At 47.3% G+C, this 26,546-nt stretch overlaps 1 protein-coding gene across 3 annotated transcripts in view; it reads right to left on the reverse strand.

Moving 5' to 3' along the window:
* Positions 1–26,546, reverse strand: part of GTF3C1 (general transcription factor IIIC subunit 1) — an 89,341-nt gene that overhangs the window by 33,914 nt on the left and 28,881 nt on the right. Inside the window, exons 7-18 of one of the 3 annotated variants that reach the window (XM_049902797.1) lie at positions 15,524–15,685; positions 13,850–13,965; positions 12,558–12,834; positions 11,808–12,025; positions 9,344–9,474; positions 7,632–7,785; positions 5,016–5,119; positions 4,081–4,229; positions 2,258–2,536; positions 1,848–1,993; positions 699–796; positions 110–206 (exon numbers count right to left, since the gene is read on the reverse strand). In XM_049902797.1, coding sequence (XP_049758754.1) covers positions 110–206; positions 699–796; positions 1,848–1,993; positions 2,258–2,536; positions 4,081–4,229; positions 5,016–5,119; positions 7,632–7,785; positions 9,344–9,474; positions 11,808–12,025; positions 12,558–12,834; positions 13,850–13,965; positions 15,524–15,685 — 1,931 coding nt within the window. The other 2 variants (XM_049902796.1, XM_049902798.1) reach the window with 2 other exon arrangements.

Below are 26,546 nucleotides of genomic sequence, written 5' to 3' on the forward strand. Positions count from 1 at the left end.
AGAAATCGGGTAGAAGGGAGGGGCCCCCATGGTCAGCAAAATCAGAATTGGGTGTGTATGCCATATCCAGCCATCAGGACCACATTCCTTTGGGCTTGAAAGACGTTACCTGGTCTTTATCCTGAAACTTTTCTGTAGGACCGAACTGCAGCAGCCCCATGTAGCACAGCCTATGAAGGCTCTCCATGACCGAAAAAATGTAACGCCTGGAAAACACAGGGAGTGGCAGGTTCCCATCACACCGCACTCTCAACTGCCTCCGGGACTGTGTCTGGAGTAAGGAATGCAATTCAATTCTCCCCTTTTCTACCTGGTTGTGCCTGGGGGCCTGGCCTGAAGCCCTGCAAGGTGCCTAGGCCCAGAACGATCTTCCTAATACCCAACTAGGGTGATGGACCATTGGTCCCACACTTGGGGTTTGGTTTAGTAAGTCAAAGTAAAGAAAAGAAAAAAAACACTCGAGTACCCGTAGCCTTTGTCAGCAGACTTTATACTTTAGGTGAACTAGCCCATAGCTCATTTGCCCCTGTCCTTTATCTAGAAGGTGCACGGGGCCCTGAATGAGTGAAAATCGATCGTCTGTACAACCTGGAAGGTAGAAGCCTTTTCCTTTTCCCGGTGCAGGAGCCTTTGGAATCCTAACTTTAAGGGGCCTGTGGGGGCCTGAAGCTGCTCCATATGGGTTTCCATGCCCTTACCTCTTGTATAGAAGCTGCTGCCGGACGGGCCTGGGGAGAAACCGGATCAACGTGTGTTTCTTCAGAGGGTCGTTCAGAAACTCCTCGAGGTTGTCCACCTGAAGAGGTAAATTTCAGGTTCAGCTCATCCCAAGGCCAGGTTGGATTATAAGGATTGTGAAAAAATACTCACCAGTATTGTCTCGGCTGCAGTTTCCCTGAGCCTATCAGTCCAATGGACAGCCCTGCCCCCAAACACCCTACATCTCTGCTCAGTCCTGTCACCCCTCCCTTCCAGCCTATCCACCACTGCTGGGGACAACGGGCAGGTGCCTTCATCTACTGCTGGTGGGCACAGTAACTGCTGAAACATTTCTGGGGGCAATATACTCATTTATATTAAAAAAAATGAAGGATACTCATTCCCTTTGAAGCCTGTGATTCTACTTCTATCCTTATCCCAAGGGAAAAATTCAAGAGCTGGTCACAAACATGTCTACCCATAAGGTATTCATCAACATGTCATTTATAAAAACAAGAAATTGGAACTTCAGTGTCCAAAAAGAGAGTAATCGGAGTAGTAGATGCATATAAAGGAATACTATGAATCTACTTAATACCAAATTAAAAAAATCTAATGATGTGGAAATACAACATACTGTTTGGTGGAAAGAACAGATAATAAAAGAGTAAATACAGTCTCAAGTCAGTTAAAAAAAAAAGGACATCTCCCCCCCCGCCACATTCTCACACACAAAAACGTGGGCATAGGGGAAAAAAAAAAAAAGACAACATACCAAAAAACATTAGCAGTTAATTCTTTCTCTGAGTGACGAAGTTATGGGTAATTTTATTTTCACCTTTTTCTATATCTACCAAATTCCTAAAAACAATGTGTTTTATTTGTTACACTGTAACGGTCTGTCGATCCAGCTAGCTACTTATCTACCTGTCTTACCTATCTAGAAGAACAACTCCTAGTCTTTCAAGTATCTTCTGTTGAAAGACATCCATCTGTCCGTCCGTCCATCCACCTACCCACCCACCCACCCATCCAAGTGACCCCAAGCCTTCGAGTATTCCTCCTTGACTGTGTGAGTGCAGGCCCTCTGCCCTGGAGCTGAGGGGCCAGCCCGCAGGATGTGTGGTGGCCTCGGGAGCTGCCAGTACCTTGTAGCAGACTTGCACAATCTGAACGAAGACAGAGAGGGGCAGGCGGAGGAGAATGTCACTGACAAGAGCCCAGCCGAAGCCAAAGTCCCTGTGGAGTGGAATGGGAGGGACGTAGCGCATCCACGAGGCTTCATCCACGTACACTAGGGAAAAAATCGGTGTCAGACCCAGTAGAGAGGACCCCGTCATCTCACAAGTAGGTCACTCGGATCCTTTTGACCACAGAATCCTACTGGTCAGGCAGGAAGCAGGAGAACACAGGAGCCCAGAGGTTCAGGAAGTTTGGATGATCAGTGGGCTGTGTGGTAATTCAGCTGGTTCAGGCAGTAAGAATAAGGAACTGTGTTTCTCTTTGGATACCCCCACACCTACCCGCCTCAGTCACAGGCATGGCGTAGGCAGCTCACCTGTCTCCGTGGGGAGCTCCACTTCAGCCTCTAAGGTGCCAAGGTCTTCATTGTCTCTGGATGGGGCATCAGAGGAGGCCTCCGAGTCATTTCCGGAGTAGGGCTGGGCTCCTGCTCGCCCAGGCTCCTGCTTTCCCATTCTCCTTTCACTGTTGAGGGCTGGCTTTTCCACCATGTTGCCAGCAGGGTGTCCGTAGATCAGGTACCACAGGAACACGTGGACCACCCGCAGGCGAGGCATTTTGGGCAGAAACCCTAGAGAACGCCCAAGTCCAGGAACTGGGGCAAGGAAGAGGGAGAGCAGTGCTTGAAAAACCCCAGGTTCAATTCAATCAAAAAATAAATATTGAGTGCCACTATGTCCCAGATGTCAGAGAGACAGCAGAGGACTGAACAGACAAATGTTCTTACCATTGTGGAACTTACTTTCTAGAGGGGAGAAACAGACAATGATAAAATACATAGAATGGTAGGTCAGATATAGCTGGTAAGTGGAAAAATACAGCAAAAAAGGGATAGAAAGGCTGTAATTCTAGAGAGAGAGGCCAGGGAAAGTCTCCATGGGGAGAGGCTTGGAGTGAAGTCCCACAGTTGGCCACGCAGACACTGGGACGTGCAATGCACGGTGCCTGAGATGTGTGTGTGCTAGGCCATCCAAGGAAGGGCCAGGAGGCTGGAAGGCTGGTGGCACAAGGGAGAAGGAGAGCACAGGCGATGAGGCTGGAGTGTATAGGAGCAGACAGGCAGCATGGAGGACCTGACAGCCACCACAGAAGGGACTTCCGGCTTGATGGGGACTGTGCAAAAATCCCCAAATATCGTTCTTTTAAAGTGGTTTCTTCTCTTTGTTGATACAGATAAAGCTTTCCTCGACTTCCCCCAGTGAGAGAAGACAGGTGTGAGACAGGGAGATACAGTAACAGGGTAGTAATAACAAGTGACCAGAGGTCCCTTCTCCACTGTCACCCTCGCCCATTTGAGGACCAATCCCACTGCCTCTGCCTCTGCACGTGCATGTGCTATTGGGGATCGTATCATGTGCCCCCTTCAATCTGCACGTTTTCTGACCGTGAAACCTCGAAAGCAAAGGCCAGGCTTGTGTGATTGGAGCCCTCAGAAAGGGCAGTCACACAAACTACCTCTTCAGTTTGGAATTCCTGGGACCTGCCGTGTCCGATTCCGGGGCACTTTCTGCTTGACTGAGGTCTGTGCCCTGTAAGTCAAGCTTGTTCTCCTCCACCCACACCCATGCACTGGTCAGGAGAGGACCAGAGCGCCTAGTGACAACAGCCTTGCCAGCTGCACCAGCCCAGTACACGTTCACATGAGAGAAGCTTGGTGCTGAGTGAGGGAGGAGGCGAGCCTATTAGAGACCTGGCGTGGGGAAAAGTAAGTGGGCGCTCAGACTTGCCAGTGACGGTACCTGCTGAGGGCTTATGGGATCAGGGGAGGTAGACTGGTTCCCAGAATGCTCCAGCCCAAGGATATACATGGAGGAAGTTAGTATTTGTGAACCATTCTCGTACTGGGGTCGGACATACTTTCATTTGAGTCTCTCAACAGCCTTGTGAGGACTGCTGGGCAAGAACTACTCGCCCCATTCTGCAGATGGGGAAACCGAGGCTGGTAGAAAATACGTGACCAGCCCCACATGGCCCAGGTGGTAGATGAGACCTGACTTTCCCCGACTGCATCCCAGTGCTCAAATGTGGGATACCAAGTGACTCGAACATCATTATCCGAACCAGTGAAATACAATCAGATGCTGCCAGGAATTGGCTTTTTACCTACAACGGGGTGGTAGTTTTTAAGCTGGGTTATACCCATTTTCTCATCTGTTTTTTTCATCCGTCCACTTTCAGGTTTAGAGGAAGCATTCTGGTGAGAGTATCCTGATCCACTGGGACCTTCTTTTCCTTGACTTTCTTCCTCTGCCTCCCCTTGGGGCGCTGGAGGCTGGGAAACTTTAACCCTGTAGTTTAAATATAAAAAGTGATCGTGATCGTTTGTTGAGAGAAAGGACAGGATCTGTCAATGTGAATGGGATGAAGCCACTTGGCCCCGGGGTCTCAAACTCAAAGGCTAGTAGGGGCTGAGCATATGATGGAAATGAATAAAATGTGCCAGGTCACGAAGACATCTCAGCGGTGGTGACCATCCCCGGGGACAGCTGCTGCCTCATAAGACAGGGAGCCCTATGTGCTAGGTCTTCTAACATTTTAGTAAATGCCAGGAATGAGGACCTTTATGTGAAATCTGCTGGCAACTGTTTCAAAATACATGTGAGCCAGCAGAGGACAAACCACACAGAACAACATCTGCAGGCCAGAACCAGCTCCCTGCCTGCCTACTCCAACTTCTAGTGTAGACCCAGCTAAGAACTCTCTCCCAACCCTGAGTTTCCTCTCAGCCCACCAGGTGGTTTATGAACAAAACCAGAGGAGACCTCAGAAAAGCAACTAGACTCATCTGTGAGCTGTTATGAGCCCAGCTGAGGTCCATACATCACAGGGCCTGTGACTGGGAGTCGTCTGTCCAATATACAGACAGAAGAGACTCAAGAATGGTTAAGATTTGTTTTGTCCTTAAAGAACCTGGAAACTGATCCTTGTGTAGACCAGGGGATCATGGGTCACAAACCCTAAACCTGTGAAATCACTGATCTCACACACAAGCATAAACAAAGGGCTTTTTTTGAAACTTGCTTTAGGATGGAGACAGCTCAGCTAATGAACTCTTACGGGGCTCTGCCACTTGCCTGCCTGCTGTGCTTGAGTTGGAGATCCGGAAACGGACCTGCTCGATGGCACTTCTCACCAGAGGGTCGTTCTGGTCCATGGATGGGTGTACCACCAGTTCTATCTGCAGAGAGAGGGGGGTACGTCCCACAAGGTGGGGGCAGAGCCAGGGGGTGGGGGGTGGGCATGGCTTCACACCTCTGCTCCTTAGTGGAACAACAGGGATGCCTGCTTTCACTAACATTTCCTGAAGATAATTCTGAGATTGGAACAAAATGCATTGCTAAACAGTTTGCTGCTGTAGCCACTGGCCTCAAAAACTCTTAAGTGCCCCCATGCCAAAGCTCTGTCATCAGTAATGCTGCTGCTTTGCTCAGAGGAGGAGTTCCAGCTGGGAGAAAGAGCAGTACAGCCTGCAGCCCCCTGGGTGGACCACCACAGCCCACTGGGCTCCGCTGCTGACCAATGTCCTAATGTCTGCTGCTGCTCCCAGTGTCCCGTGGCCTCGACCTGAGAATTTCCCATAGCTGTGTGGGAATCCTGAGGGTTTTCATCTGGAAAAGTAAGCAGCCTTCATTAATCTCTCCTCACTGAGTGCCCTCGGGGGATTCCTACCACGCGCCTCTCTAAACAAACTGGCAGAGGACCTAGAGCTACCTTTGTTGTTTTACCTTTCCCAAGGTACTGAAGCTGAACGGTTAAGGTGGTGAGCATCTCAAGAAAGGTATACAGGACGAAAAATGGAAACTGCTTGGGAGAGAAATGATTTTCACAACCAGCAGAGAGAGGTGGAGTTTGGCAGAACAGGTGTGCGTCTGAAGGCAAAGCACAACGCCCGGAGCCCCGTCCTGTCTCTGTCCTCAGCAGGAGAACGGGGTGAGGTGTTTTGGGTGTGTTAACGCTGGCCGGCAGGCTTTGTCACTAACATGAAGCAGTACCTACACAGGGACTCTAAAAGCCTGTGCTCTTTCCACTGTACTTGGCTCAGTCCCTTCAGCACTTCATTCATGAAATGGGGACCTGCCTCCTGCCCTGCCAACTCTTCTGTGGTTTTGTGAGGCTCAAATGAGATAGAGTTAGGCAACGACTCAGAGAACTGAACAGCACAGCATAAAAACACAGCATTCCCATCTCCCCACTTTCCACAGTCCAACAGCCCAGCACACTGCCTGTAGGCCCAGCGACAGGGCTGGATCCGGGGCAAAGGCACAAGACTGACGGCGGCACACTCACAGCTCGGCTCCAGCGGGTCAGAAGGCCACCGGAGCACATCCTCAGTCCTGCAAGAAACTTAAGCCAATTCCAGATGCAGACAGACACTACTGTGGCCCTTTCCAGATGGAAAACCGGGCTCTGTGGTGGTGGCAGGAGGTCCCTATTATCAGGCCCTTTTGGTTTTGAGGTCGTGTGATCTTATCTGCTGCACCTGTGCCCCACTCCCTCTGGTCCAGACTGGTGGATATGGTGCCAGATAGGAGCTGGAAGACACAGCTGGCACCCATGCGAGGGCCTTCCCCTCCATTCCTAAACTGGGGGAGACCTTTCTTGCCCTTGATCCCCCCACTGAGAATGCTGATTTACGCAGATGCTGCAGCTCAAGACGCTGCTGACGGGCTGGGCTCTTCTTGTCCTTCCACGAGGGCACAGGGCTCCGCTGCCACTGCTCCACGGGACAAGTGTCAAGCTGGCTGGGGTTGTGGCGTGGGGCAGGGTCAAGGCGACTTTACTGTTTTATTTTAAACCGTATAAAAACATTTAAACATATAAAAACACGATGAGAGCTGTCAACTTGGAAAGTTAGAAATGGTATTAAGTCGTTTTTTGAACTGTGTGGAATTTTTCAAATTTCTCTCAAAATAAGAGAAAGCCAAAAAAGAAAATGACCTTGCCAGCTTATTAAGAAAACAGAATATCAAAGCAGAGCTTTCTTAAGGCAGAGATTTAGAATGCAGTCAGACAAAAAAGATCAGGAAATTAAAAGTGATTATCCCCACAGCACCTTCTCCTTTGGTCTCAGTGCCCAGCTGGGCTATCTCAAATTATTCCAACCCTGAAAAACATATGCTTTAGAATATGTGGAAAGCAGCTGAGCTACAGTTGCTACGGGAATGGCCCTAAACTTTAGATTTTACAGAAGTGGATAAGTTAGTAGACAGAAGAGATGTATTGTTCCCATCGGACAACCCCAGCAGTGCATACTAATTGGGTTGCTGCCATTCCTTCCTCTGGGATATGTTTCCTCAGATCTCCATGGAAAATGTTCTGGCTGCTTAGTCTAAATCTCCTGCCTTCTACATGTTACTTAGTTTCTCCCAGCACTACTCTGCTGAACTGCAACAGGCCACCACTGTTCTTTCTCTCTTTCACACCTGGCTGCACTGCTGGTCACCTGCCTTGGGTCACTGCTTTATCAAAGGATGCCGCTCAAAGGTCAAAGCAAGTTATTGCTCTTTTCTGCTTCCAGCTTCCACATAAAATGGGGATCGCTCTGGTTCCCCAAATTTGGGGGCATGACAGGAAATTTTGAGTTACTGGCAACAAAGGAACACTGAGATACAATGACCAGAGGGGCTGGATAAGAAAACTCCCACCAGGGTCAGGATGGCTTTGGGGGTGTTGCGGGAGTCTGTGGTTACCTTCTTTTTGATGCCATCTTGAATGATTGTAGTTCGGTAGAGTCTCAAGAGGCCTTCCTCAGACAAGTTCCGCACCAAGCGCACGATGGACTTCTTGCAGCACTTGGTGGACACACCTTCTTGCTTCTCCTGATCCATGATCATTTTCTGAATCCTGGGGCATCACAAAGTAAGCAGTCAATACTCCCATTCTCAACATGGAAGGCTGTTCTCAACCCAGGCAACTGAGACATGCTTAAGGGTTCCAGCAGAAACTAGGGAAGAACCGAAGGGGGTTTTCACCCTGGAAAGGTTAACTGCTTCAAATATTAAAGATCACCTCTTTTTGGTGAGTTAGCTAAAAACAAGCAATCACTCACAGCAGGGTCACATTCTGAGCCTTGCACCAGGAACTAAAGAGGGTACATGATTTGATATGTGACACTGGTGGCAGGAGAAACCAAGCACCACGATGGAAATTCACCTTCACTGAGTCTACATGCTAATACAACAGTCAGCTAAAGAATGCTCTGGTTTACCACTGACCCCTCAGATCTGAAGCTCTTTTTGATTCCCCTCTTGATATACCTTGCCTTACTTTCTGGCTCTTACTGAGTCACTCCGGTAATATTTCTAGATCACATACGACAGAATGGCAGGGCTGGAAGGGACATTAAGAACCCATAGCCAAACTCCAAGGAGCCCTGGTGGTGCAACGGTTAAGTGCTTGGCTGGCTAACTGAAAGTCTGGCAGGAGAAAAGACCTGGAAATCTGCACCTGTAACGATTACCGCCTCGAAAACCCTATGGGGCAGTTCTACTCTGTCATACGAGTCAGAATCGACTCGACAGCACACAACAATGACAACAGCCTAACTCCTCACTACACAGAAGAGGGGACCCAGGGGACGGTATCTGTGGATGGTCTCCCTGCCCCCTAGCTGGAGACAAAGCATATATAAGAACTCATGTCCCTTGACTCAGGCATAAGGCTCCTTCTAATCAAGTAGCTTTCACTGAAGCCTGAAGATGCCACCCCAGAAGGTGGTGGTAATAACATACTAGAAGGACCAACACAGAGTTCAAAGCCTCTACCCCATTCCACAGCACAGCTCCTGTCTCTTTTGTTTATGCTTCCAGGGGATTTTGTCTGAACTAAAGTCTCCATGGAGAACTAAAATGAAAATCAATGCTATCACGTGCCTAACGTTCCTCTTACCCCTTCCTTGGCACCAAATTTCCAAGAAAGGAGAAAGGCAAGTGCACTATCCACATGACTTCAATTTCTTGCTCGATCTTTCTCTCCTGGTCTGTTGTTGCTGTTACGTGCCGTTGAGTCAATTCCAACTCAAAGTGAACCTACAGGGTGGGGTAGAACTGCCCCATAGGGTTTCCAAGGGTGTAATCTTTAAGAAGAGAGATTGCCTTGCTCTCCCCTGGAGTGGCTGGTGGGTTTGAACCACCGACCTTTTGGTTAGCTGCTGAGCGCTTAACCACTGTGCCACTAGGGTTCCTTCTCCTGGTCTAGCATATCGTAATACCAATTCATTCAATGTCTACACTTTTCGAATAACCAGAACAAACTCTAAATCCTGTGTGCCACAAAGGGATCCTACGAGAATCCGTATAGCGGAACAGATTTCAGCATCTCTCAATCATTTCTGTGGACTGTGATGACCAACTGGTATGAGAATTATTGTTAATGCAGGTCAGGCAGACAGGCTACTCCTTACGTGAATAAGCTCTCGATTAAGCGGAGGTTGGTGACAGCTTCTATGATCAGATTCCTGCGTTTCAGCAGACGGTAAGTTTCGTGGGGCTTGTCTTGGCCTTGCTTCCCACTCTTCTGGGAGCTGCTACTCTCCTAGAACAGAGACCAAAAACATAAGAATACACTAGCTCAGCAAGGCACGATGCTGGACACCACTCCTGTGGGTGCATGTGGTCTCTTTATGGAATGTCTACTCCCATGTTGAAAAGAGGAAAATCAAGAGGATCACTTGCCCCTACAGGATCCCACCGCCTTACTATTTCAATGCTTTGAAATAGCAAAGGTGCCTGCCAGCAGAGGATTGTGGAGAACTTTATGAACATCAGCTGGTTTCAGAACAGAACTTGGAGGCATCTACTCCAGCAACTCCTAAGGCAGTAGCAGTTCTTCCACGACGGAAAAGAACCGACATCCTGAGGGATGACTGAATACATGCCAGACACTGTACTATGAGGAAATTCTATCTCAAACATATTCCTTGCAAATCACTTGGCACAACTCAGCCCTCAGAAGACAGCCTCAAGGGCATGATTCATTTGACGTCCTCTTCACTTCAAGTAGCACTTTCAGGAAAATGGGAACTCGCTTAGAAAGGTTACTCGTGATGGTACCCGAACAGGCAGATACAAGTTCATTCCACTGATAGCTGCTTGGAGCTCTGGTGAGACACAGTTCTTTCAAGAAAGTGGGGAGAGACTTGAGGAGCGAGAAACTCCAGGGATTCAAGAAGGGTCCCAAGAGTGATGCAAAGACCCTGGTGCTCCCTTCTCTGTTTTAGAGTGACTGTTGTGAAGGAGAGCCAGGTAAGTAAGCTCCGTCGCTCTCCACGAGGCTGTTGGGGAGCAAAGTTGAAAACATGCTTTGCAAAGAAACCCTCAGGTTCACGCCACTCTTCTCTTCCAGGTACGCAAAAGGAGGACAGGATTCTGCTATGACTCTGAGAGGAGATTTATAAGTGGAAGAGCTGCAACACCTGAGCCAGGAAACTGGTAGCAGGCCATTCTAAAGCTCGGAAGGGATGCGGTGTGGACCCAGTTAGAGGATGTAAAGTGGGGAGGCAGGCAGGGAAAGCCCTTGGGCACCTGCCAGGATCCACCTGCTGGCAGGCCCAGGTACTACAGGTAGAGACAGTATCAATTATGACTCAGAAGAGTTATGGCATCCAATGGACAGCAAAGGGCGAAAAAGGCAGAAAAATCTAAAGAAAATCTTCTTCCCCACCCCATGCGCCCATCACTTCTGCTACAGGGGTATCACCAAAGCACAGACCTCCGTAGCAGAGAGTGAGAAACCAGGCAGGGTAGGGACCGTGGCACATGTGGGTCTGAGTCCTCACCTGGCCATTAACTGAGCAGGTTAGTTCCTCACTTTCCTCATCACAAACCAGGGCTGAGATCTATCTTATGGGGTAGTTGTGAGGCCTGAATGAAACAGCAGCAGTAGCACCAAAGGCCACCTATCACAAGTCTACTCTAGGCTAAGTGACTTGTCCCCTGACTCTGCATCCCATCATGCAGGAGGTACCACTGGCATAGCTAAGGCACTTTTAGGTGACAAGGGACATGGTGTTAGGTGAACTGAATCACAGTGAAGAAGACATTCCTGGGTCAATTGCCTTTTTTTTTTTTTTTTTTTAAATCTACAATATATTTATTTGTTCTAGTATTCACATAAAGTCGTGTTGTTTTTTTTTTTGGTTGTCCCAATTGTCCTTTAACCTTTCTAATTACACTGACGAAAAAGTACTGGGTTGGTTCTAGTGCGTCCTTAACACCTTGACACATAACAGTATCTACTATCCATCCAGAATGCATTAATAGAGTTTTGTTTTTATTATATCTAACTTATGATTCCCTTCTTTTATGGCAAATGATATCGGCCTTCCATCTGAAGCAGGGTCTCTCAACCCAGGCACTGCTGACATTTTCCGCTGATAATTCTTGTGGGAGGCTGTTCTGAGCCTTACAGAATATTTAGCTACGTCCCTGGCCTCTGCCCATAGATGCTGGTAGCATTCCCCTCCCCCAGTTGTGACAATAAAAAATGTCTCCAGGTATTGCCAAATGGCCCCTGGGGGAGGGCAGGGAATTGGCCCAGGTTGAGTATCACTACTAAAGTAGTGATACCAATTTGCTTTCTAAAATAAATTTATTTAAATAAAAAGAGTAAGTTCTTGGAAATGAAAGTATCACGTAAATGATAGTGCAGGGATGTCCGTGTAGGGCAGACTGTGCCGATAAGCACTGCTTCCTCCCTGTAAAGCACGCCCACGGCACCACCTCCCTGTAAGGCATGCCGCCGCCCACGCCTGCCATACACTGAGCGCCTGTATGGGGCTCCTTTACTGTTACTGATTCCTTTGTGGTTGTGATTCCTTAGCATAGAGATGACAAGGCTGACGCCCAGCTCCCGCTGCCATCACTGACCTTTGGATTTTCCAGCCTGACCTCTTCAATCACAGCTATGTCACCAGTGTTGCTCTCCATGCAGTGGGCACCAAAGGGCACATTGCCGTCTGAGAAGCCACTGGAATTGAGGAGGCTGTCCCCACCGACAGAGCTCCAGCAGGCTTTGTCCTCGGCAGCTCCTGAGGAACAGGATGGCTGCTTCTTCAACGGGTGTAGGTTTAGGACCTTCCACCCACCTGTGGGGAGGGCAGGAGGAGAACAAAAGAACTTCAGCCACATCAAAGAGGAAAGCCAGGGGCGTTTACGCTCGGCCTGACCAGACCCACGCAGACCAAAGGATTCCACTTAGAGCCACTTTAAAGACTAGCTTAGCGGACCAAGCAAGGATACAGAGTTTGCAGGTTGGCCACCAGCAGTACACGCTGTGCCTTTAAAAAAAAAAAAGTCTTCCATAAGAAGAAGCGGAGGTGTTCTTAGTTCTTAGATAATCGGAGGGAAGGAGACGGGGGAGTTTATGGAATTCCCATCCTTTTAAAAGTAAAGACACAACAAAACAAAACGAAACCCAGATCACATGACCATCTCCTCCAAATTTAGGATTGTTTGATTTAAGTGATACCATCAGACCCCGAATGAGGCTGGCAAGAAGGAGACACTCCAGTGTTTGCTGAACTGAAAGGCAGCTTCCTGAAGCTACCCAGAGGGCTCAGTGGCAGCCCCAGGGCACCCCTACCCGCCGCTGCCCCCAGGCCCGAGAACGCTCCCTACCCTTGGCCGGGGTGGAGTGATGACGTCTGTCCCCCTGCGATCCTTTGCCTTTCCTCTTCCTTCTTCTGCTCTCCTCCTCACTGTCCGACTCGGAGAGGAACGTGTCTTCTCCCTCAGGCAGAAGCGACTCCTCTTGCACTGAGGCCAAGCTCACTGTGGTCAGGAGCTCACCTCGGGCCTTCTCTCTTTCATACTGCCTGCTGAGATCACTTTCTTCGGCAAACACGCAGGAGATGTACTTGGTGGTCCGCTGCCGACCTTCATCTTCCATGAATCCCTGAGGGGATTAGATGTATCAAAAAAGGACATTATAACACCGAGGCATTCAAGCGACCTGAGCGTTTGCAGTGTCTAGTACCGCTGGTCTCTGCCTTCACTGGTGTCTCTCCATCTCCCTGTCTGCGCTCTTGGCTCACAGGTGCTCCCTCCCCAGCTTCCTGCCACAGCCTCCCCCACCAATAAGCGTTTTCTAAATCACAGTCCTGAACGTGTGTCTCCTCTATAAAACCGTGACCTCCTTAAGGTCAAGGGCCCTAACTCAGTCCTCCACATAACCCGAGTACCTGGCAGAGGGCTTGGCCCGACAAATGGGTCAGTAAGCAGTGAGCGTTTGCCACAGAGAGTTCTATGCTCCAGAACTGCTGCCATAGACTATGGCAACCAGCCCCACCCAGCCACGGCCATTAGGATGGCTGAAAAAGTTACCACCAATCTAGTCCCATATTATCTTCTAAAACAGGGCCCCAAATGGGAGAAACAATTAACATCATCTCTGTACCAACTACATGCCAGGGATGGCACTAAGTCCTCTGCAGTTGTTAAAACCAAGCCCGCTGCCGGCGAGTTCAATTTAACTCATGGCCAACTCATGTGTTACAGAGCAGAGCTGCTCTATGGGGTTTTCTTGGATGTCATCTTTACGAAAGCAGATCGCCAGGCCTTTCTTCCATGGCGCTGTGATGCATGGGTTTGAATCAATAACCTTTAGGATAGCAGTCAATCGCAAATGGCTGGCGCTGTGGGGGACCTCTGCTGACTATACCCAGGCATGAGGGCACTCTGGGTGTTGCCACGTCTTCTTCAGACAACTCATTCAATTAAAAATAAAACTTAAAAAAAAAAAAAAAAGACACAAAACAACACAGTGAGAGTGGGACACAGCATGCCCATAGCAGGGCATGCCCAGTCGGCAGGGCTACCGCACAGTGGGCTGTGATTCTGACATCCCTTCAGAATCACACTACACGTGCATCCAGAGACGATGCGTTACGCCACTGGATTCGTGGGATTACCTTGACAACTTTGAATCTCTGAAGAAGACGACACAGCATTCTGGCTTCCAGTTTCCCCACATTCATAGCCACTCGGATTTCAGCTTGGGAAATTCCTTTAGTGCCTCGGCGCTCGACTGTATTAAAGAATACACATGAACCCCGACCGCTGCCAAGGAGCCGTTCTGTGCAACTCCAGTCAATTGCTCCCTCCCCTTAAGCACAGACATTTCAGTGTGCTGAGACCAGCAGAATACAATGTGCTCTTCTCTCCCTTTCGGGCCAAGAATCTTGGAGTCAAAATACCAATGGCTAACAGTCTGAGTGCTTCCTAACTGACTTCTCTATGTTAGACCGCTAAATGGCAAGTGATCACCTGCTGATCTACTGAGTTCCAGTACCATTGTTTTCATCCAGCAGCAGGAAATGAGGTCACTGACATAAATACAATTTCTCAGACAACTGAAATCAACCCTTTCAAAAGGCATCAAAATAATTTTTAATTAACAAGTGCTTTTTTAAATGTGTGTTTTTCATTTCCTTGTCTTTTTTGGTAGACTCTGAAGCATCATGGACACCAATTACTGACTGTTCCATTAACACAGTCAAGCTAGCAGGAACTATGGAAGAGAAAAACGCTGTTTAGCGCTATATAAATGACTAGCAGACGACTGTGCTCTATGGCTTGCTCCATACAATTTGTCAGCTCGTGCCCTTTTTAATGTATCAGTACTAATCTGGGGCTGGGAACTTCAGGAAGAAGCCTGGCTGGTGGGGGACTGGGGGAGGCAGTCCCACCCATAAAGCACATGAACTACAGAGCAAGCTTATGACAAAGCTTTTTGAATGTTCAGAAATATTTTCCCTTTACTTTCTGATACATCCCCATGTAAGGCTACCAGGTAAAACCAATTTGGATAAAGGAGGTTTTGCTGTATTGTATACGTATAAAAATAAACACTGGGGTGAAGGGATAACTAGAACACTGTTCTATATTGAGTTAGATGGTAACATGCTAAAGGCAGGAGTGGAGGGGTTGAGGACAGCTTCTGGCAAAGTCTTCTAAGGAACCCACTTTGGGAGATGTTAAGAGTTGATAAAACTGCCAAACAGTTTTCCCAAAAGGCTATACCAATTCACCAGGGTGGTGTCCTACCTGCTGTGGGTCAGTCTTCACAGCCACCTCACTCCACTGTCCTCCCCACGTGGACCTGAGGCTCCTACCAGCCATGGCACTGGGCCACTGCAGTCTTACGCAGACGTCAGGGTGAGGAATGGGAAGGGACAGTGTTCCCTCTCCATCACTAGAATTCCCGGCCTGCAGTGTGACTCCAGTCCAGTTTTAGTAGGTGGCTCTCAAATGTTTGAATACTACTACTAAGACCAAATTTTCTGAGTGCTTGTTATGCACCAGCCACTACACCAAGTGTTTTAATCCTATTCCTCATTAAGCTCTCATAATGTGCTAGTGTGGGTACACACCCATTTTAGAGATCAGGGAACTGAGGCTCAGCAGCTTTGCTAAAGCAGTAGAGCAAGGATTCAAACTCAGACCAGATTCAAAAGCCTAAACCTTTCAAGGGCACCCTGCCACTTCCTCTCCAGAGCAGAGACCTCTTTTGATATCTGGGGAAAACACTTCTTGATCAAAACGCCCAGGAAACACATGCAGGCAGGTGTGAGAACGGGACCTACTGAGTTCATAGGTCTGCGTGAGCATGTCTCGCTCAAACACGATGTCCACCGGAGGCACTGCCTTGGAGATGACCTCCTCGTCATCGTCCTCGTCCTGGTCATCTTCATACCTCCGTTTAAATTCCTTCAGCAGCTTCAGGCACCGAACCATGACATCAGTCCCTAGGAACACAAGCACAGGTTTTGCAGCAATGAGTAAAAAAAAGTATTGCATGTGGGAATGGGCAGGGGTTTGGCAATGATCACAGCTGACTTAGCTAGAAAGAGACCCAGAGAAATGTCATACACATTGGAGACAAGGCCTGAAAATTTGTTCCATAAAACTGCTTTTCATTTTCAATAGATAAGTGAACCAAGAAAAGCAAATGAAAGGAATAATGTGACCAGAGGGGCCACACTAGTCCCGCTAAATAAGCAGCCGTATCTCCTGCTAGAGACAAGCCCCCTGACAAGAGGAACCTGCCTGTCTTTCCACTCAGCCTCCCCAGTACCCTGAAATACCTGGCACCCAGCAGACACAAAAGCAGGATTTGCTGAATGAATGAAAACATCTTTTTTTCTTTTAATACAGGCTGATACTCAATGCCAAAAAGGTTGTGGCAGCAGTGTAATGCGTTCTATAACTCTTCTAGAGCATTTCAAGAGGCCAGGTAATATTCATAACCTGAAGGGTGACTGCCAAGAGTGGGAATTTGTCCCAAGAAGATAATTCAAAAAGAGGCAAAAGCTATAAGTAGTAACAGGTCCATTACAGCAGTCTTCATAACATTAACTTTTACGGGTATTCTAAAGAGACAACAATGAAGGACTAAGTGGTGGTATAAGAGACCACACTCTTATCAGACAATCACACTGTGCCAGTGCTGCAGCCTACAGCAGTACGATATGAAGAAAATAGCAAGCCTGTGCCTACAGTTAGAACAAGAGAAAGACACATGTATACATGGACTAGAAAGGTACAAGGAAAAACAAATATATCCAATGCTTCACATGTTCTAACTCATTTGATCCTAACAACCTAGGAGCATTTTACAGATGAAGAAACTGAGGTACACAGGGGTTAAATAACGTACCCAAGCTCCCAACGCTAGTAAGTGACAGCGGACAAGGTTACTCAGGCAGAATCACAGGTCTCCAACAGTGGAGAAATAATTCTACACCAAGATATCCTATGATATATGATGGAGGTGGTAGTCAGAAAAATGGCCCCCAAAGGTGTCCACATCCTAATTCCTGGAACCAGTGAATACTTCACCTTATGCATTAGTTTCTGGTGGCTGCCCAATGCTGACTAAACCTCCTAAGCCATGAGATAGTCTATCACGGCCACGTGGTGAGGCCAAAACCTTGGGAGACTGAGGTGCAGTGGGGCTTCCTGGGTGGAGAGAGGAACATGTGCTCTTGGAGGGGTAAGTGCAGCTTCCCCAGGACACAGAAGCTTTGGGCTGAGACCGCTCCTGGACCTCATTCTCTGTGTTTGTATCCTTTATTCTATTAGATTAAGGTAGTCCAGTTAATACGACTAATATTCAAATTTACGCACCAACCACTAATGCCAAAGAGATGAGTAAAGTCTCTTACCAACTTCTGCAGTCTGGAATTGATCAAATATGCAATCAAGATGCATTGATAATTACTGGTGACTGGAACGCCAAAGTTGGAAACAAAGAAAGATCAGTTGTTGGAAAATATGGCCTTGGTGATAGGAACAAGGCCAGAGATCGCACAATGGAATTCTGTAAGGCCGATGATTTATTCATCGGAAATACCTTTTTTCAACAACACAAATGACTATACACGTGGACCTCGCCAGATGGAATACATAGGAATCAAATCAACTACTTCTATGGAGATTTACGATGGAGAAAGTCAGTATCATCAGTCAGAACAAGGCCATAGGCCAACTGTGGAACATACCACCATTTGCTTATATGCAAGTTCAAGTTCAAGCTGAAGAAAATTAAAAAGTCTACAAAAGCCAAATTGGAAAAGATGTGCGCCACAGTTGTATCCCTTCATCATACTTATTCAATCTGAATGCTGGGCAAATAATCGAAGAAGCTGGACTATATGAAGAAGAATGAGGCATCAGGATTAGAGGAAAACTCATTAAGAACCTCCGATATGCAGATGACAACCTCGCTAGCTGAAAGTTAAGAGGACTTGAAACACTGATGAAGATCAAAAACTACTGCCGTCAGTATAAATTCCACCTCAAAATAAAGAAAATAAAAATCCTCACCACTGGACCAACATGATGATAAATGGAGAAAATTTTTAAGTTGTCCAGGACTTCATTTTACTTAGATCAACAATCAATGTCCAAGGAGGCAGCAGTCAAGAAATCAAATGACATATTCCATTAGGCAAATCTGCTACAAAAGACCTCTTTAAAATCTTGAAAAGCAAAGATGTCACTTCGATGACTAAGGTGCACCTGACCCAAGCAAGATATTTTCAATCGCCTCATATGCATGTGAAAGCTGGACAATGGAAAAGGAAGACAAAAGAAGAATTGATGCGTTTGAATTACAGCGTTGGAGAAAAATATTGAATATGCCATGGACTGCCAGAACGCTCCTCAGAAACGAGGATGTCTAGACTTTGTTTGGCTTAGTTTGGATATGTTATCAGGAGGGACTAATCCCTGGAGAAGGACATCACACTTGGCAGAGTATCAGCGAAAAAGAGGAAGAACCTCAAGGACGTGGACTGACACGGTGGCTGCAACAATGTGCTCAAACATACCTACTGTTGTGAGAACAGTACAGGACCGGGCAATGATTCATTCTGTTATACACAGGTCACTACGGGTCAGAACTGACCCAACAGCACCTAACGGCAACAGCATCCTTTTTTTTTTTTTGCTAAATTAAAGATAGTCCTTTCCCTGCAGTTTATGAGTTGTTTCAAAGGATTATCAGACTGAAGAAACAGAGAAGGGGCCAGTACCTGTTGACCTAGCCCTGGGCAAATGGGGTTGAAAGAGAAAGGGTTGCATGAAGCACCTGGTGTCTGAACTGACCAGGGAAGGGAAGCTGAGATTAACACAGGACGTAGCTGGCGCGTGGACTGGGATTTATTATCCACCACACATCTGGCATCACAGGTGGACATCTCGGCCACAGTAGATTATCCTGGATTATGCAGGTGTGCCCAATGCAATCAAAAAAACTCCTATAAGACGGATGCCGGACAATCAGAGTGAGAGACTGAAGGACAGTATGCTACTGGCTTTGAAGGTGGAGGAAGGGGTCCCACGTCAAGAAATGAAGGTGGCTTCTAGGCACTGAAAAGGAAGTGAATGGATTCTCCCCTAGAGCCTCCAGAAGAAATGCGGCCTGCTGACACCTGGGTTTTCGCCCAGTGAAACCTATTTCAGACTTCTGACCGACAGAACTGTAAAAAAGAAAAAGTGTGTTGTTTGAAGCCACTAAGTTTGCGGTAATTTGCTATGGTGGTAATAGGAAACAAATACAGATGGTTTCTCCTTCAGCTTTTGTCAGCGTAATGATTGGCAGGATCCTTGGGTACTACAGCAAGAAGGGATGTCAATAAAGCTGGTCTCTGCAATCCAGCCCCCTCTTTTATATAAATGCCACACATGAGCACTGCAGACTGACTTCTGAGGAAGGTCAGGCCAACCACCCACGCGCAGGCAGGGGACTCTCATGGAGGCAGAGCTCTCGGCTTACAGGGAAAGTTCACAAACAATAAAGCTTCTCAGTGCCCTGAACTCATCAAACACAGCCCTCAGAGTAAGGTTCAGCTGTTGGAAGAGAACCTGTAGCTGACCTACCACTGTCCTCTGGGAGCGCTGGCCTGAGGCACAGTGGTTAGCAGAAGTGCAGGCAGCCTCTGTGGGCCTCAGACACCGGCTTGAAGCTGATTTTTCCCTCCGCTCCTCAAAGTGACAGAAAATGCCCAGTTCATGGCTTTCCATCAGAAGAAGCCAGAGGCCCTAGTCCCAGCACAGCCTCCTCAAGCCTCAGTTCCCCCCACTCCTGCCATGTCCTCCCAGTTCTCTTGCTTTCCCCCTGCCTTTTATTTTTTGTTCCAGGCCCCAGCCTTGCCTTCTCCCTCAATCTCTCTCCCAGGATGGGACCCTAAAGCAACCAGAGGAGGAGACAGGGGACAAGGGGGCTCTTGGGCCCAGGTGAGTATGTGAAAATCATTTCAAGGCTGGGGTGACTGGGACTGAGTCCGCTGCTGGGTTTCCTATGGGATTTCTTCTAGCAGGGACATATGGATGGAGGCATCAAGGATTCACAAAGCCTTGGCTGGACTGTGCAGGTGGTTAACACACCCAGCACACAGGTAGAACACTGACCACTCAGCCATTCTCCATTTGGTCTTCCTCTCTGACCTCTATTCAAGTCCCTCCCAACTCTCGCATTTTACCCAAAGATGATGGTCACAGAGCAGGTTATTGCTCCTATTAATAAAAATATTACCATTTATTGAACACATACTACGGCCTGGATACTGTTTGAAGCTCTCTATGTGCATCCAGAGTTAATCCTCATCCGAGCCTTAGAAGGGAGGTGCTATCACACACGAGAACGCTGAGGAGCTAAGCAGTTTGCCCAAAATCCTTTCCCTTAGCAAGTATGGAGCGAGGACCGGCTGGGCTGTCTGGCTTTGGAGGCCAGGCGCTACACCTTTGATGATATATGGTCCCTAAGTCAAAGATGCCGAGGTGACTAAGAATACCTTCTGTGTGAGCAGTGGCACAATACAGCACTTGGGGGGGCTGACTGGATATTCTCTCAGCCAATAGCCCAGCGTTACTTCTCCCACTCCTTTTTAACTTCCTTGGGGGCCAGTTAGCCAGGAAGAGATAAACAAGACAGACCTCAAAATAAACACAAGCGGAAGGGGAGAAATATAGGAGCACCCTCATAGCCCAGTGGTTAACCCTTCTCATCTCTCCATTACTGCAGCACTTGACACATACCCCATCACCTTCACATGGCATGGGGGTTATACGACACCTGCTTCTTCTACTAACAGCGAGGGCACATGTTCAGAGGAGGAGTACATGGATTTGAATCTCAGCTCGACAACTTATCAGTTCTGTGACTTTGGGGAAATTACTTAATATATCTGCCTTCCGATCAGTAAAATGAGATGGCATTGTTTTCTAGCTCACAGGGTCAATATTAGGAGGGCCCGCGACGATATCTATAAAGCCTGTAGCGTGGAAGCTGACAGGAGCAATCACTTAGCACTAACAACTGGCACTTACTATGTGCCAGGCACTGTGCCATGGCACGCCATGTGTTAACCCACCAAATTCGCCTCACAATCTTGAGACTGATTCCATTTTACACACGTGGAAGCTGAGGCACAGAGATGTTAAGAGACTTGCTCAAAGTGACAGCTACGAGGTGGCAGAGCTGAGATTTGGACTGTTGTTTGAACTGTGGCACCAGAGTCCGTGTTCTCAAACAATTTAGCAGTCCTTGTTAATATCACCAGAACCTAGCATGATGTAGAGGTGTAACAAACATTAGCTGAATTAAAGAGAGAGAGGTTACTAGGTCACCCTCTCTTGTTGCAGGTGAAAGCATGGTAGGATAAGCCCCACAGCTGCTCTACAGTTGTGAGGGGCTCCTGGAGATGTGTGGGAATGTGCCCTGCTCTGGGCCTGAGCACTGGGTTCAGGAAGGCACCTGGACAGCACAGGCTATTGGCTGGGGAAGGCTGAGGGAGGCCAACTATTTCCAGAAACTCATACTGGGCATCACCAGCTCTGGGTTCACAAGAGCACGTGACCCAGAGGAGGTCAATCTCCAGCTCACCACAGGACCTTCCAAGGCTGGGCCTCTCCTGAGGCCTGGTGTGACCCTCCCTTACCCAAGTGGCAGCTGACGAGGTTTCAGGTCATGGGATCTGCAGCTCGGCCAATCCCAGAGCATAGCTGATGTCTCTGCCATGAATCCCAACTGCACTGGCTTTCTTCTGTACCCATCAGACAAGTAAACTCTGCTTTATTTGCCCAAGCTGTGTCTGTCCCTGGTCTTTCTCAACATACGGGTCATGCAAACATCATACTCCCATCCCCCCCTTCCCCATGGCACGTCACACACATCTTTACTTTGCAAAAACCTTTTGCTGGAGAGGCAATATAGACCAGGGGTAAGAATCTGGTCTCTCCTACCAGGGCTTAGTGAGTCACTGGCCTGTGGGAGAATCTGGGCAGGCTGCTTGACTTCCCCCAGCCTCAACAGCCTCTCCCATAACGTGTCTAGCCTCAGGGGTTCGTGGAGGGAATTTTCAGAGACAAGGCTGGAGCACAGCGCCTGGCCTGGCATTTGTGCTTCATGAATCTAAGGGCCCACTCATAATCAGTTTCACTGGCCCTTTATACCTGTTCCACAGTTCCAGGGTTCTACTGGCCAGTAGGTTATCTTGCCAAAGAGCCCTGGTGGCACAGTGGTTAAAGCGCTTGGCTGCTAACCGAAAGGTCAATGCTTCCAACCCACCAGCTGCTCTGTGAGAGAAAGATGTGGCAGTCTGCTTCTGTAAAGATTACAGCCTTGGAAATCCCATGGGGCAGTTCCACTCTGTCCTATAGGGTTGCTATGAGTCGGAATCAACTTGATGGCAGTGAGTTACCAGGCATCTTGCCAGGCCTCAGATTTTCGGTTTTTATTACTAAAACTCCTTCTGCTCACACTTGTCTCTTCTAAGGAGACTGTTCCAGTCTGTGAGTCAGCCAGAGCAAAAAGCAGATGGGGTCAGAGTGAGACCCTGGCAAGCAGCCACACCGGGGGAAGGGGGCCTCTCACTTCATTTGAGCTGCTACCTTAATGACCAGCAATTCCCCCCAGAGGAATCAAGGTGCCTGCTAATGGTTCTCTTTTCAGGAACAAAAGGCAGGAAGAGGCATAACCAGCCAGCTCATGGCACATTCTCACAAGCACAGGAGTTTCAGGCATTTTAAAGACATGGTATCCTGATGCAGGCAGTCCCACACAAAGGAATCACTTGGTTCTTTTGTGTCGTAGATTCAGGATGGGCTCCCCCGACCGTGAGGAAAAGCTGTCTCAGTTTAGACATTCATTTCGAGGAAGGAAGGAAGGCGTGCATCCTTACTGAGCACCCAGTATGACCCAGCTACCACATTAGGTATTTCCAGAGGCTTTTTTACTTATCCACCATGTTGACTCTGTAAGTTACTGTTTTTGCCATTTTAAGAAAAGAAATGCTGAGGCGCAGAGGGGCCGAGTGCTCTAAATGAAGTCCCAGAGTGAGCAAGTGGCCTTTCTTCCAAACTAGGCCACCTGGCTAGGTTAGACTTTCAAAGTCCTATCTGAAAGCACTGTGCTCACTGTAAACAAAAACTCGGAGTGGCTGTGAAATGGAGCCACAGTCCACGTTTCTCCATTCCCAGGGAAAAATCTCAGTTGGCCTCCTGGCAAACAAAATGGGGCTTTTACCAGTTGTTAACCTGGGAAAGAATGCAAGCAAGGTGCGAACAAATGAGCGCCAGGGCAGGCTTCCTCTTTATGAGTGGACAAAGGGGAAGCCAGGCAGACGCCATGTAAATTGAGTACCTTACCACTGCCCACCCGCAACATACTCACATACCCCTGCACAACCTAGGAAAGAATGGAGGGAGGGAGGGAGGGAGGGACTGGCCAGCACAGGGAAGTCATTCAGATAGATAAACAAGCCAACAGGACAGTCCAGAGGAGGAGATTCCCTGTGAACCAGCGGAGAGGCCTGATCAGAGGCTGGAAGCAAAGGATTTAAGGTAGCACCTGGAATAATAGAAGGAGTTGCAGTCACTGCACCAGGGCGCTGCGTAGTACACAGGTTAAAAGTACAGGCTCTGAAGACAGACTATCTGGGTGCGAACCTACCTCTGCAGCTTACCAGCTGCGTAACCTAGGCTAAGTGAAACGTCTTCTCTGGCACTCAGATTCCTCAGCTATGAAATGGGGAAAAGAAGGGTTATCTTCCTTAAAGAGATGATAGGAACTAATTTATGCCAGGTGCTTGGGAGGGTGGCTGGAATATAACATGTATCATAGTTATTGCTATCATTACCAAACCCAATGCTGTTGAGTCGATTCTGACTCATAGTGACCCTATAGGACAGAGTAGAACTGCCCCATAGAGTTTCCAAGGAGTGCCTGGCAGATTCGAACTGCCCTTTGGTTAGCAGCCATAGCACTTAACCACTACACCACCAGGGTTTTTGATTAACAATAATAATTACTCATAATTATAATAATAATAAGCCTTGGAAAAACATGGCTTTTGAGAATCAAGTATCATACCTAGTCACCTGGGCTGAAAATGTCAGGGACTGCTTGTGGCCTTTAATTCAATTTCAGTCCGTAATTTGTTGGGGCTGGAACACATAAAAGATTAATAAGACATAGTTCCTGCTTCTGCAAAGGGTCAGGTTTAACAGAGAGGGCAGGGCAGTTTACGGAAGGTTACAGGCTTGGGCTTCACATGAGCCTGGATTTGTGTTCTAGTAATTTAATGAGTAAGTTACCTGCCTCTCTGAGCCTGGGGTTCCTTGTCTATAAAACGGGGGTAATTCTAACAGCACGTCTAGAATAACCTGGTAGTAGCAGCCACCCTTCTTTCATCTCCTCATTAGTTCTGACACCTCTCACAGGAGGCAGTAGAGGCAGGGACTGATTACATGCACAGGCTCAGGAGTCCAGCTTTCTGTGTTCAAGTCCCTGTACCAGCGCTTAGTAGCTCTGTGCCCTGGGGCAAGTGATTTATGCCTCAGATTCCTCATCAGTGAAATGAAGGAAAAAACAGTATAGGCTTCCTGGAGTGGTAAAAAGATTAGAATAAGAGAAATAAAACAGCACAGTGCCTGGCATGTTATCTTGATGGTTCTTCTGCCTTCCTCCCCCTACAAGACCAACAGCAAGTTGCTGTAACAGAATGGTATAATGTTCCCCAGTTCCTTCCTCTTTTTTATGCCCGAAGACAGGCCCACAGAGTCTAACGTTTTTCTTACTAATTGTGCTGGGAAGCAAAGCTACTGAAAATAATATGCACGGGGGCCTAGAAAGGTTTAGGAGATTGTATAAATGTTCTTGGTCTCGGGTTTCAGACTCATCATTAAATATCCAGTAAAATATCACCTCTTTCTTTGGGTCCCCAAGGTTCTTTAGGTGAGACTGATGGATGGAAAGGGCTTTGTGTAAACTGTGCAGTGATAAACAGGACAGCAGCCCCTTTCTTGAGGGTCCTAAACCAGGCACTGTGTAAGAATATAACCACCACCACGCTGAGTCCTCACAACCACCCCATGCACTGGGTCTCATTCTATACCCTTTCTCCTACAGTGAAGTTCCAATCTCAGTCACTTTACTTAGCCCCCACATACCCCTGTGTTGCCATGCTTTGCTTCCCTGCAAAGAATATCTTCTTCCATTCTTTTTATGGAAACCCTGGTGGCGCAGTGGCTAAGTGCTACAGCTGCTAACCAAGAGGTCGGCAGTTCAAATACTCCAGGCGCTCCTTGGAAACTCTATGGGGCAGCTCTACTCTGTCCTTTAGGGTCTCTAGGAGTCGGAATTGACTCGATGACAGTGGGTTTGGGTTTTTTAAAATTCTTTTTATGTTTATGCTCACCCTTTAACATTTTTGTTTTTCTGAGCTTCATTCTTAATTCCATGGCTTAAAGCTTTTTACACACTTTAATATGCCTCATTTCTCTTTTTTCTTAGCTTGTATACTTTAATCCTAATCTAAGTTTTTAGATGTCCCCTTTTGCCATTTTAATGCTTTTAATTTAGTTTGCTGTACCCTGTTATAAGTGTTTTTTGGTTTTCATTTTTACTCATTTAGTTAAAAAATTTTAAAGTATATTAAGATGTAATTCATGTGATTAAAAATACAGTCTCACCTCACTTATCAACATGGTTAGGTTACAAAGACCAGGTTGTTATGTGAAATCGGTGTTAGGCAAAAATGGAGGATGATCACATCAGATCATACAAACGGAGATAGTTATATCATTACATAACTGCCAAATCGCATCATTACGTAGCTGCCAAATCACTGAGAATTATGGTCCAGCCAAGTTGACACAAAACTATCAAAGCCAGCGCCTCGGTGTTCATTACTACCAGACGTACGTCGTTAGTGCTCAAAACAGTAGGATAGTAGATTTTTTACTATTGTCGTAAATGCAAGATGTTGGATAACGAGATAGTCAATAAGTGGGAGAAAGTGTACCATATAATTCACCCATTTAAAATATAAATTCAGTGGCTTTTAGTACATTCACATATATGTGCAACCATCACCACAATTTTAGAACATTTCCATCATGCCTCAAAAAGAAACCCTGTATCATCCCTCCATTCTTCCCTCAGCCCTAAGCAAACACTGATCTATGTTGTCTCTATAGATTTCCCTGTTCTGGATCATATAATATGTGGTCTCTTGAGACCGGCTTCTTTCACTTAGCATGTTTTTCAGGAGCATCCATATTGTTGCATGTTTCCGTACTTTATTCCTTTTTATGGCTGAATACTATTGCATCGTATGGATATATCACATTTTGTTTATCTGCTCGTCCACTGGTGGACAGCTGGGTTGTTTCCACATTTTGGCTATTACGAATAATGTCCCTATAAACATTCACATACAAGTTTCTACATGGACATATGTCTTTAATTCTTTTGGGTATATGCCGAGGAGTAGAACCTATCGAGAGGTACTGTGGAAGAAAAGGCCTGGTAATCTGCTTTGTGAAGATTACAGCCAAGAACACCCTACGGAGAAGTTCTTCTCTGTAACACATGGGGCTGCTATGAATTGGAGTCGACTCAATGGCAACTAACAAGAAGAACTGCTGGGTCGTATGGTAACTCTAAATTTAATTATTTGAGGATCTGCCAGAATGTTTTCCAAAGCAGCTACACCAGTTTACATTTCCACTTGTAAGGTATGAGGCTTCCAATTTCTCCACATTCTTGCCAATATTTGCTGTTATCTGACTTTGATTCTAGCTATCCTAGTAGGAGTGAAA

The sequence above is a fragment of the Elephas maximus genome, chromosome 12 (assembly GCF_024166365.1).
Source record: "Elephas maximus indicus isolate mEleMax1 chromosome 12, mEleMax1 primary haplotype, whole genome shotgun sequence".
Taxonomy (NCBI): Eukaryota; Metazoa; Chordata; class Mammalia; order Proboscidea; family Elephantidae; genus Elephas; species Elephas maximus.